The sequence below is a fragment of the Fistularia commersonii genome, chromosome 11, assembly GCF_037954325.1.
Source record: "Fistularia commersonii isolate RoL2024-O1a breed Wild chromosome 11, RoL_Fcom_v1.0, whole genome shotgun sequence".
In the NCBI taxonomy this organism is placed as follows: domain Eukaryota; kingdom Metazoa; phylum Chordata; class Actinopteri; order Syngnathiformes; family Fistulariidae; genus Fistularia; species Fistularia commersonii.
This window is the reverse complement of record NC_141294.1, coordinates 6,052,813-6,065,886: the sequence shown is the minus strand read 5'-3', so window position 1 is coordinate 6,065,886 and position 13,074 is coordinate 6,052,813. Positions and strand designations below refer to the sequence as shown.

General features: G+C 39.2%; 1 protein-coding gene across 1 annotated transcript in view; it reads right to left on the bottom strand.

Annotated features, from left to right (window-relative positions):
* The window catches only part of me1 (malic enzyme 1, NADP(+)-dependent, cytosolic), a 71,290-nt gene extending 70,660 nt beyond the window's left edge, over positions 1-630 (bottom strand). The window contains exon 1 of the mRNA XM_086154669.1: positions 373-630. Coding sequence (XP_086010795.1) covers positions 373-501 — 129 coding nt within the window. The 5' untranslated portion in view covers positions 502-630. The remainder of the gene's footprint in view (positions 1-372) is intronic.
* Positions 631-13,074: the final 12,444 nt, after the last annotated feature.

The window sequence follows — 13,074 nt, the reverse complement described above, 5'->3', positions numbered from 1 at the left end:
GAGAGCACCGTGCGAGTATAAAGCTAGACAGTACAACTATAGTTTATTTTAAATAAGTCAAGTAAATGGAGTTGTGCAAAGAGGGAGATCCTCGAATGCTTTAGCTAGCAACAAATATACGTCTTTGAAATTAAAATTTCACAAGTTTTCACAAAGGGTGTATGGAAGCTAAAGTTGGTCGTTTGTGGAAGAATTGTATCTCAGTCCAGACAGAAAAATAAAATTAAATTCCTCTCGTTTATTGCCATGGTTTTGGTCACTTTGTTGATGCTTTTCAGAATTTCCTACGGTGCTTGAAGGCAACGGCTAGCAAGGGAAGCCTTTCAATTGACAGGAACGAGATGAAACTGTTCTGTGAGCAGATACACTTACTTTACTGAGGCGGGGGTTACGGGTGACATCGTAGCCCCTCTTCTTTGTATAAACGAATGTTTTCCCGTTGTCTTCCGACTTGTGCATCTCCGTCTCTACTGACTCCCGTCTGACCAGACCGTATGACATGTTGTCTCTTTAAATAGAGCAACAGTGAAGCGTGTGAACTGATCAAGTGGATGCGCAGGTCCAACTGATCACACGACCCGCGGGCTCGTCCTCAGGACGACGAGCAAAGCCCTTATCGAAGTTCGTATTGTTTTCAAGATATCACACTCAGCAAACATAAATCGCCTCCAGGCTGTCCTTCAAGGAGACCTACCAACGGCTTTTTGCTACATGTGTGCCTTTCCTCTTTTTTTGCTATCCTGACTTATATTATTGGTTATTGTTTGAAAAAGTCGTCACTTCCGGTAGCCGTGAACTGGAGTTGTGTATGGCCGATTATTATGTAAACAGCGTGACTAGCATCTTGTTTATTTGTTGCTCAAGCTGGTATAACGATAAGGAAGAAAAGCAAACGATTATGAACTAATTTTAAGGTTCTTTAAGGACCTTTAAGTCTTAATTTACCACAGCATTTAATTCAATGTAGCCGCAAAAAAGTATTGTATTTTACATTAGGACGCAGGTTGTATCATAACGCTAACGGTGAGGTGAGTGATAAAAGTAGCAGGAGACTGGCATGTGGATTGAGAGCTCAACATAATTCAAAACAATTTTAGCTCAATAATATTGTATTCCGATATGTTTTTATGAGCCCAATGCAACTATCTAGCCCACAGTTAGTTACTTTATGTGTCTGCGAGTGTAACTTGGTAAGTCCATGAGAAAAAGTTCACATATATCCTATTATGCATGGCTGACATTTTTTGATGAGTCATGTTACAAACTGGTTCCCAAGGCACTGTGTGCTGGAGGGTTGTTGTGACATGTGAGCATATTTAAAACCAAGGTTAACCTTCACAGGGTTACAGCAGTTATGTGAAGTTGGGCAGGAGTGAGCTTGACAGTTGAACATGCGAGATGGATCTGATGAGACATGTAATTCAAACCAAGGGACTAATTCTCACTCCCACAAACCCTGCTTATTTGCTGGGATCAATAAATTCTGTTTTCAGTGAGTGAATTTGTTCCAAAGAATCATCAGCAGAATTTATCAGGACTAAAGTCTGTAAGAAAAAGGAGACAGTCTTGAAGTGTTTTGGTTTTTGGCTTTGTTTTTTTTTTTAAATATCCAGTTCAGTCTGTCAGGAAATATTTCCTAAGCGTTTCTAAGAAAAAGAAGGGTTTATCCTCACTGAGTATAGCCAAGGTACCATTTATGTCATAAGCAATGTATATGAAGATGATTAAAATTATAAAAATCATCCTCTGACTGAGTCCTCAGAACAAAGTGTAACATCCGTGATCACAACTGCTCCTCAGAAACAGTTCTTGCAATTGGCTCTATGTTTATTTTTTGCCTTTACATCATCGGTCTGCAATGTCCAAACAGTAGTGCCTTGCATGCAGAGAAAATGTCTGAACTTGTGGCAGGCATCCTTTCCTCTAAAAAAAAGATGCCTGATATCGGCTGTATTTCAACTTAGCCAAAGAAGAATTAATAGAAACCCAGGCCACAGTTGTTAGGAATGACTTAAAAAACCTCGTAATGTAATATGTGGTTTTGTTAATAAATAGGTTCCAGTACAGTTTGAATGACAAAGCCTGACCAAATAAAACCAGGACGCCCGTAAAGGGCACAGTATTGAAACAATTGATGGAAAAAACAAAATATACATGAACAATTGTGGCTTTATAAGGTTTAGCATGCAGAGTTTGAAACATTAGTCACTGATTACTATTTGACTGATCCAAAACACAGCTTAGGACAGGTCCCATAATGCATCAGAAAAGTGAGATTGATTAAGAAGGCTGGGTTCCCAATTTTGTGGTTCCTCCCGCCGGAGACATCGTTGTGACAGTTTCCTTCCCCATAGCAGAAAAAAATATTGACAATTAATGTTGTTAATACAAGTATCACTCAGAAAAGAAGACCTGAATGATAGAGAATTGCACATCAGGGGTCAATGTTTCCTCCTGATGCCAAATCTGTCCGCAATATAGCAGCACATTGAAAAAAAACTTCCCCGATTACGTTGTTTATCAAGCGTTCCCCTCTGTGACTGAATGACTCATCTGAATGACAAACATCTGTTTCCCTATCAAGAGCTGGAAGTTATTTTTGAGGTTTGGGCAAGGTGCCAGATAGCAGTGGGAGAGTATAAGGAATGCAGGGAGAGTTTGAGAAGCACCACCAGGCCACCCAGTGTAATCAGTATGTTGGTATCAAGGAAGGCAATGAGGTTATTACAGTGTGGGAGCAGCTGTGTCTTGTCTCGGAGGCTGCAAAAGTGCTCATCATGTCTGTGTGCTGGCTGCGGTGAATGAGAAATATATGCAGAAATCCTTATTACAAGCAAGTGTAACTAGTTAAGGTTGCACAATCAATCAAACACTGTTTGAAAACATTTAAAATGTAAAATCAGCCCAGACAGGTTAGCCTCTAAGAATAACGCTCAGCTTTCCTCCTCAGGTTGGGTCCAAACTGCTGGAAGCTTTCTACTTTCATTTGGATTGTTTGATTGAGGCTATGACACCCAGTGACTCCATACAAATAAACACACAGATCCATTATCTCTCTCTGCATATGAACGCAAAGTATTACAAAGCACTAGCGAGTAATCATGTACCTTTTTTTGCAATTCACATCATTCAAGATGTCATCAGTTTCTAAACATGTTTCTGACTAATACATAATTTCGCAACACTGGCCACCTTGGACAGTCAGACATCCCTATTAGATAATTGATATTATGCTTGTTTGGACTTTAAGTGGAATTGTACCAATAAACTTCATGTTGTATCATTTGTGGACAGTGGTTTCATTCATCTCAGTGTAAATGCTTTGCTGTTATTCACATGTGATCAGTTATTAAATCATCATTTTGAGAATAAGCTGATTCAACATTCACACTTTGTATTTAACACTAAAAGGCCAAAAGCTAACTCAAAACATATGCAAATCATGCAGGATAACTGAAACTAGCAATGCTGACATGGGTGCTGATCCTTGCTCTTTGACAATCTGTTGGACTTCTTGAGAGAGAAAAAGTATGTACTCCACAACCATGTCTGATTGCACCAAAAATGAGTCAAGATTACTGTCTTGTACAATTGTTCATTTTTAAGAGGTGCATATATGTGAGGGGGCTGAAAGGATGGTGTAATGGCTTGCATTGTACAACAACTGTGTCGGGCCAAACATGACATGTTTGCCCAAGTAAAGCCTTGGAGGGTCACAGAAAGACTGGTGAAAAGTTTTACTTTGAAACAACTTTTCTTTTCCATGTTTTTTTCTGTCATTTGCATGCACTCTCTCAGTCACAGATAGCTCGCCATATTAGTTGAACTCTTAAATACCCATTTTGAAATTAAAAATGACCGAGTAGTTAATGCACAAAGTGAAAGTAATATTTTGAACAATAATGGAATCTTTCTTTTTTTGTCACTGTGACAAAGAGTCAAGGACATGATTTGAGATATGTGACAAAGATCACTGTCAAGATGACCTACTGTAGCCTAACGGAAACCAATAAAGGCAGGGAGATAGACCAGCTACTGCTAGCAGTGCGATGTCATCAAATAAATCTGCAGAGTGAAAATGGTGATTATTGCAAAAAGTCATGCAAAACAATGTGGTCCCATTTCAAGACCACCCGGGTCATATTTGATGCATATAATTTCCTATTACAGCATCCTAATCAGAATCAGAATTACTTTTATTGGCCAAGCCCGAAAAGAAAAAGGAATTTGTTTCCTGGTTGGCATTGCTCACTGTAAAAGGAAGGGAATAAGTGAGGTAAAAAAAAATGGGAGGAAAAATGTAGGAATAGTTTCATGTACAAAATAGGCTTATATATACAGATACAAATATGTACAAAAATGTGCAACAGTAATGCAAAAGAGCAGGGTGGAAATGAAATGTACAGTATGGGTTTTTGGTTTTTATTTCCTGACTCCTGACTATTTACAGTTCATCAGATTGACAGCCTGGGGGAAGAGACTGCAATTGTTTGTCGCAGTCTGATCCTGTCTTGTCTTGACTGTTTTAATCACAGATACAATCCCAATATTCTGTCGCTCATGCATATACGCATGCATGTGAAGACTTATATCGGCAAGCTGCTGTCTGAAGTCTCCCTTCCTCACAGGTGTTTGTTCTTCAGTCTGTGTTTTAGTCTTTTTTTATCCCCAGGAAGAGGAGGAGACGATCAAATCATTCACAAACACATGGTTTTCTGTCTTACCTCCATTTATTTGACTGAATACTGACAGCAACACCTGGCCCTACTTCCTGCAATGTAGCTGATGGTGAAGGATTCACTAAAGTGATCATTAAATGTAATTACAGCCAGACTCTGTGGATGAACCACAGGGAAGGTTTCATTAATGTGAGGATGTTCATCATTGTCTTACAGCACTTACAGAGGGATTTAGCAGCCATTAATGGTGACTAATTCTAATTCAGCCAAAAGAAGAGTTCACTACAGATGGAGGAAATTAAATTAAATGTTTACAGTTTGGCCTTGCATGAGGATGATAGCATAATCTACCCACACTTATATAGGTTTTTGTTGAAATGTAAAAGTGATTGCATTATTAGAGCAAAACTATCTGTTGTAATGCTACAAGGTCATGACCTATGACACACAATTTAAGTTTTCATACAGTTGCTAACATACTATTCAGTGTGTTTTATGGAGATTAGTTGATTACTTGTGCTATAATAAAACCAAGGAACATGTAAACAATGCATATAATGATATTGAAGGATTACTACAGGTCATCATTTTGACCTGGATTACTAATGTGTCCTTTTGAGCTTTTTGTGCACGACCCGAGCAGCCTGGCCACTTTACCCTCACATATCTGATATTGTAAAAGTAAATGTCGTAAAACAGAATCTGTATGAGTCAGTTGGATGACAATGTGAAATAGGAACTCCCTTTATATTGTATGCATATAGTTCTCATTTTAAACATGTAATTTTGATCTCAGATGGAATTTTCTCTGAAGCAAATGTAATCAGATGGTCATAAATGCTGCAGTTATTAGGAAATATGTGACTCTCAAGAAGTATGAGGTTAAGAGCTTGTGGATGACAAAGTATTGAAGGTCAAAGTGCGATGCAAGTGAAACAGTCCTAATGTGTGAGGCTGTGCGAAACCCAGTGGGGCAACTTTGGCCTTTCAGTCTCAAGTCCTCATCCACTCTCACCCATAAACTCTGCATTCATTACTGCTGAGTGGTTTTATTTCCATCACAACCTCACCGAACAAATTTCCACAGTTAGCCATTCCTCAATTCCCTGAGGTCTTCAAAAGGGAATTGGCTTTATCCATGTTTGATATTTGGCAGAGGAAAATTTGAACCAGAACATTTCCTCCCTTTAGGTTCTTTTATTAAGCAATAACTGTTGTCATTTGGACCCTGAACAGAGCACGCAAGCATGCACACACACACACACACACACACACACACAAGCTGCGAGGTATCTGGCCAACTGAGCACCTATGTTACCAGTTGGGGAAACGGGTGGTGTTTTGTAGGGGATCCTGAGGGACGCAGTACTTCCAAGTTCTGCGTCATATATACATGCATGCATACGTGACTGCCCTCAGCCGTTCGCTCTCTGTTGTTGGGCTTTGAGTTTCCCCCGCCGACCCAAATCAATGCGCTCTTTCACTGATCATTCCCCATAATGACCCACTGTTTGAGCCCATGGATATTTGGGGTTGTGGAAAAAGAGAGAGCTTTAAGCTGCAGCTTTTCTGTCCAGCGTTATAAGAGAAAGTTGAGTTGACGTGTATGTGCTGCAAAAAGGAGCTTGATCATAATAGGCCAGGCTAAGTTTTGGGAAACCACAAACATATCCTGAGTAAGTCTGTATTGAGCCTTTGTGTTAACAGGCTGAGTGCACACGCACTACTGAGTATGTGTCTGTGTGGGTGTGATGGCATTCACCTAAGGTTTCTACAATATATACTTTTTAAAATCATAATCATAAATTATAATTATATTTTTTTTATCCTTTTTTTTCAGTGATTGATGTTACAGCATCTCACTAAAACACTAAAATAATGTGATAATAGGTCGAAGATCGTGCGTGTATTTGTGTCTCGAGTTGCATGGTGTACTGCTTTCAATAGAATTTTTTTTCCTCAATGTTAAAAACAGTAAAAATCATACTCATATAATACACATATCCTGCAAATAGTGAAGGCTCTGGAGATACGGCAGCTGCCATTGGATGAGAGGTGAGGTTTAAGTTTGGCCAGCTGCAGGTCAATCACACAGGGCCACATACAGAGATACACAAATATTCACTCCATCATTCACACCTAACGACAAATTAGTCTTCCATGAACCTACAACATGTTTTTTGACTGTGTGAGACACAAAGATAATCCCAAGATAACTAACTAAGGAAACAGGAGAACATGTTTAAAAGCAAACTGAACCAGGAACCCTACTTATTGCGGTGATCCGTGTGTGGGGGGGGGTGACGTTTTTTTCTTTTTCTCTTTTACTTTTCCTTTTTAAACGGGTAACTTGTTATTAGTCATTTGACTTGTAAAATACCCTAAGCACAAACAAATGCTTGTAACAGTCTCTAACACCTTCAGACTAAATAATGTTCTTGATGTTCTCGATGGTCTTGTTCCCACAAAACTTCATGCAAAGCAAATGAGAAAAAGCAAAAGTGTGGTGGATGGAAATCAGAAGAACTTGGGTTTTTATACTCAAATGTAATTTAAGGGAGCTAATCTTACTTATATCTTTAATAGATTTTATGACTTCATTTTTTTTTTTGCACAATCAACACAGTTGGTGCCATAAACATACCTCTGAGGCCTCTTAAAGGTAATAGCTCTGGGATAAACAATCATAGAAGATTCTTTCATCTAAAACTGGAACATAACCGTGGTGATATTTTATGATGCTTTTGGATGAACTGCATTATTTCATGAAAATTGCAGTTTTAATCCGAAACAAAGACGTTTACAGATGTTTAAAAATTGAAAACGTGACATTTTGGAAGAACCAGATTTGCATACAGTTTGCACTGGTCTGCCGTTCCGCATTCTGACATGATGCAACACCGAGGCGGATGAGTAAGATCCTGACACTGGAGCTCTCACACATTCACTTACATAGTTAAGTCTTAGACTTAGAGAATAGGTGCCACGCCTATGTACGCTTTTGTTTTGAAAGAAATCTGATCTGGACTGTTATTGAATGATAATAATTTATTCTGGCTTGAATTTGTCTTCCAATTTTGCCGATCACATATGTTGTGTCAGCTCTTGCTTTTACCACTTCCTGCTTTATATTCAAATCTAGCCTTCCTGCGGTGATGTTGGTTTTACTTCCCATTCAGTAAGGATGTGTTTGTTTAAGTTGTTTCCTCGATGACTATGATGGTTTCACATGATAACTGTTAAAGGAGCCAGTGCAGTGTGTGTGTCAGCTTTAAATCCCTGTCTTTGTCTGATTTGTGTCTCTCTGCAGTTCTCTACCCTGCCCAAATTATCCTTAACTCTGTTAATGTATCAGTCTACTCAGCCCCTTCTGCTTCTAATTCATTGGCACCCTGCTTCTCTTCTTGTCTCACCATCTGTCGCCTGTCCACTTGCGTGTGATGAGCATCTAATTTAATTCCTTCTTCTCTTTAGGTCTTTTTGTTCTTCAGCTGTTTCCTTCTTCTTGTTATTTTAAATAAAACATCATTGTTTTTAGCTCATATCCACTCCATTTCCATACCTGCTAATGTAAATCCATTGTAAATATGAAAAGGTTATTCCTCGTTTCAGTGAGGCGTATCTTAGATATTAAATTTAAAGAGGTTGGATTTAAAAGTCACGGATAAATTGCTTTTACAAACTAACTTAAAACACAACTGAACTTTTTTAGAGTGAAATTGATGGTATATTAATCTGAATATTCCAATATGGCTGTGTGTGTTTCCTGCATGCATGAACATGTGACAGCGTCTTGCCACTTTTTAATAATGACTGTACTCAAGTAAAGGAGTGCCACTGGAGTAAATACATCTACAGAACACAATGGATTCAGAACTGGAAGGTCAAGGTTTGCCAACATATTTGAAGGAGACATTGAACATCAGAAGTCACTTGCTGTCAAAGAGACAAGCAGAGCCTCTACAATCAAACCAAACAGCATTTGGCAGAACGAGCCAAAGAGGCGTCATCATTGCACTTCAACAAAACCCCCTTTCTTCTCCAGGAAAGACGGGAGAGATTATTGTGTTAACCTAGTCACACGGTGTTTATGTAACCTTTCCGACCCCGCAGAATATGGGCGTCTCTCTGTCCTTCCAACCGGCAAATGTGCCAACACTTTTCTCTTCTGCAGGCTTCATTCTCACTGCAGTTGTTCTAAGCATGACAGACAACATTTGCTCGCACTCTCATCTTTCTAAATGTAATATATAACAAAGAAAACCGACATGCATCAAGATCCACATTTGGTTATCCGTAAACTCAGTCTCATATAATGAGGCTGCATTTTGTAGTAGTAGGTTCATCTTCATTTGTGTATCCACTCCCCATTTGCAGCATCTGATTTCAAAAATGCCTTTGTCTCTCTTTGCCTCTCTGCTCTCACATCTTTTAAGGTCTGCCAGGATGTTGTGAAATGAAAACACCTCACGACTTCAAATCCACGATGTATACAAGAGGTCTGTCAGGGATAAATGTAACATTTCACCTTGTTTGTCTCGGCACGTCTAAACAGTTTCATCTCAGGGCAGATGTACAGCAGAGATGTTATGTAGTTTCAGCAACAAACATTGCTTCAATTTTCTTTTTAGTGAAACCAAGACCCACCGGTGATCCATCCACTGTCTATATCGCAAATATCACTTATGTTGAATGTATTCAAAATGAATTAATTGTTTTTATGCCATGTTGTACAGGAAAAAAATTAAAACAGTACCCTGCCTGTTGATTTTACATTTTCTTATCATACCGAATGATAGGGTAGGTCTAATTTTTTTGTCGACAGTTTGGCAAATGTTGGCTGGAAGATGTTGAAAATAGACCATTTTTGGTGACCTCGGGAGTTTCTCACTCTGTACTCCGAAACAAAGGTCAGTGAAAAGCTTAAAATTACGATGTAAGAAAAGGCAAATATCAAATGTGGTTTTATTTGATTAAAATTACAAGCGGATAAATCATGGCTAGCAACTAAAATGTTTTGACACGAAGTAAGGCCACAAAAAAAAAAAAGATTTTTTTTTTTTTTTTTTTTTTTTTTTCTAATCCGGCGGTTAATCCAGGTGCATGCAGGCACGTGATACGTATTAGAAGGGCAGACGTGCCAACATAAAGCTATAAGATGAAATCTAAATAAATAAACTTGAGGCAATGCTGAGACCATTTCAGTCCCTGTTAGCTTGTCTGCTCAACAACCCAGTAGGAAATGTACAAGAACATTGCGGGTGAAATTTGTTGCTTGGTACCTTGCCCAGGTGTAATTGCCTCCTTCCATTCACCCGCTATTCAACTTTCAGAATAGTAATGTTGTTAATGGTTCACTGATCGCCGCGGTAACACAAATGGACTTTGTGGTCAAGTGCACACTGATCCAGGCACGATGCAAGCGTCTCAGAGCTTTAAAAAGGGTGGTTACAGCCCTGTCTGGGGGTTTGGTTCAGACTAAATTGTCAAAAATTATGAGCTGCGTTTAAGACAAATGCGACCAAATTAAGCATAAGGTTCGCAAGCCCTTGAAAAGTAAAGAACCAGTGGATCATTGAGTTGACTATTATTAAATGTTTTGGAATGGGATTCAAAACCATTAGCTAAATTTCTGAAGAGGAGTCTGAAGAACTTTGGCCATCTGACTTTTTAAACAAGTGTTACTGTTTATATTTCATTTATCCAATGATTTTTGTAAGGCTCAACACAAACATTACAAATGTACTTTGCTTTAAGATGATATACTCTCATTTATTTCCGGTTTAACATTTGTAAAATATCTATTTTGCCAGGAAAGGGCTGAAATAACAACTGATTTCCCCATTCACAGATCACACTATTTTTTTGACCAAGCTCGTGTAAACCAACGTTGGGTTGATCGTTACTGGTATTCCCTTTTGCAACAACTGTTTTGCTTGGATAGAAGTAAGCGTTTGGACTCGCCACACTCCAAATCTGATCTCATTTCATTTCTTTGATAATCCACTGCTAGACTTGATAGCCTTGACCCGGGGCTAAAACGCACGAGTGGCGCTGCCTATCACATGACAAGTGTCAAGTGACGTCCCTGGCAGACACAGGAAGTATTGCTCTGCAGCACGTCAACTTGAATTCTGTTGATACTGCAGTTGTTTTTCGTACTAATAATACAAGTTAGATAATGTGGGCACGTTCTATTTGTTGTCTAAAGAGTCAACCTCCAGGGTTGTTGTTCAGTGGGTGGTATATTTTCAGCAACCCCTTTATAACAATGAGGTTATGTGATATATTAGTGGATTTTGTGGAACAACTGATCTCCAATCTTCCATTGTTTGAATGTGTAACAATGATAAAGTTACACAACACATAATTGAAAGATTCTGTTGTCTTCAGCAGAGTTGTTAGAACAGGATCTAAGATGTTTTTCTCTCCAAGAAAAAAAAGAATAGAAACAAAAGAATTGTTTGTATATCAAAATAAATGGAACAGCCCCGGTACCCTGTTGGTGTGCTCTGACCTTCAGGATGAAAGTGATGACTTGAACTCTATGACAGGTTTATTCATGGCATATGATCTGGGTCATTATATCTCACCCATCCCAGCCAAATCCAGCTGGGCTCACTGTATTTTTAATTTGTCTCTGACCGAGAAGACGTCCGCCGGTGTCATATCGAAGCCAAAAAAAAAAAAAAAACAAACAAAAAAACAACAGATATCGCTAAAATCTGCATGCTATTAGGATTGTGTGTTGTTCCTTTCAGATATTGGCTTGCCGAATAACACGATTTATAATTCTTACCATGTTCCAGCACATATCTCTGCACAGATGAGCAGAAGCATAGAGTGACGGTGAACTGGATAATTCTTTTGGCCACTTCATGGAGGTTTCAAGGGTTTACTTCATACATGCCAAAATCACTGCATCGTACTTATATAAAAGTAAAAGTCCTTTCAAGTCAAGCTTCCTGAAAACACTCGCTTCACCCTGACCTGTGCAAAAAAATCCAGCTCTTCTGCGGGTCTTTGACAGCCTGTTCATTTGCACATGAGATTCAAAAGGACGCACGAGTCTTGAATCAACTTTTCAGCGCCTACAATATCCTCCCTGAAAGCTCACTCGCTGACCATTTAGTCAAATATTTACAATTAAATAGGATATAAAAGTAGATACAACTACACACATACGTACATATTCACCCGATGTGTTTACTGGATGTGTTTGTGTGTAAGAGAGAAGCCGTGAAGTCAAGACTACTATCCAATCAATGGCGGTCTGTTTCGTGTGAAGCACAGCTAAAGGACCATTCATTTGTCAAAATAAAGCCTGTGAAAGTGAGATGCGGCTCACTGCTGCTCACTGACTTGGTTTATTAGTATGGTCTCTGCAGTGAAGCAGACAGTCTTTTCATGTCTGCTGGAGGAGGCAGAAAAGGGGGATCTGGGTAACACAATGTAGGGAACTTGTAGTTTCCAGCGTCTTCCAAAAAAAAAAAAAAGAGAGATAATCGAGCTGATTCCAAAATAACTTACAATCGGCATCTTAAGAACCCCGGGCCGGGATGGACGGATGGCGAACGTCTTCGAGAGATTCATTCAGGATCACAACTCTAAATGTGGTCTGGGGCTCTTCCCAAACATCCAAACATAGCTAGTAACATTCCTGGAGTGCAGCTCCCACCAGCAAGCATCTATCTTCCAAAGCAAAATGCAAAGGAAGCACTTCCAGCGAGGGTGTGACGCCCGGCACAAAAGCCCCTCTATCTGCACTCTCTCAACAAACCAAAAATATCACTCACTGCTTTTCTATCACCAAACCGCAGGTCGAGAGCACAGACGACTCTCTCTCACTTCTTTCACTCCGCCGCTGTGACCTTTGGCCTTGAATTTTCTCTGAAAACGGGAAAGCATAATATGTCTATTTCTCTCTGCATCTTCGCTATCGGCGGTCCCATGTTCGAAAAGCGGGACGTTGACTGTACTCTGAGAGTGCCGGGAAGCTATTTGTGTTTGTGTGACAATTATTTTAACCTAGGATTCAACTAAATAGGCCTTAAAAGGCTAACACTTCAATAAGGAAATTGTGAAATCTGGATGTCAGAAATTGGTAATTAAATGTTAAAGCTTAGCTTTCAGGAGGGGAAGTTAACAAGTGCACATCATGGTCCCGTCGATTTTCCTGCATATTTGACAACTAATCCGAACAGATGTTTTAAAACAAGGACTACCTCATGGCACTACAAAGGATACAAAATGTATTTCTGAACTAATAATTATGATGGAAATTATACATGCAAAAGCCACATGCTATCCCAGAATCACCACTTATTAAATTACATTAGTGCTCACCAAACCATATATAATATTATGTGTCTTCCTTTCAAGTAAGGTTAGGCAA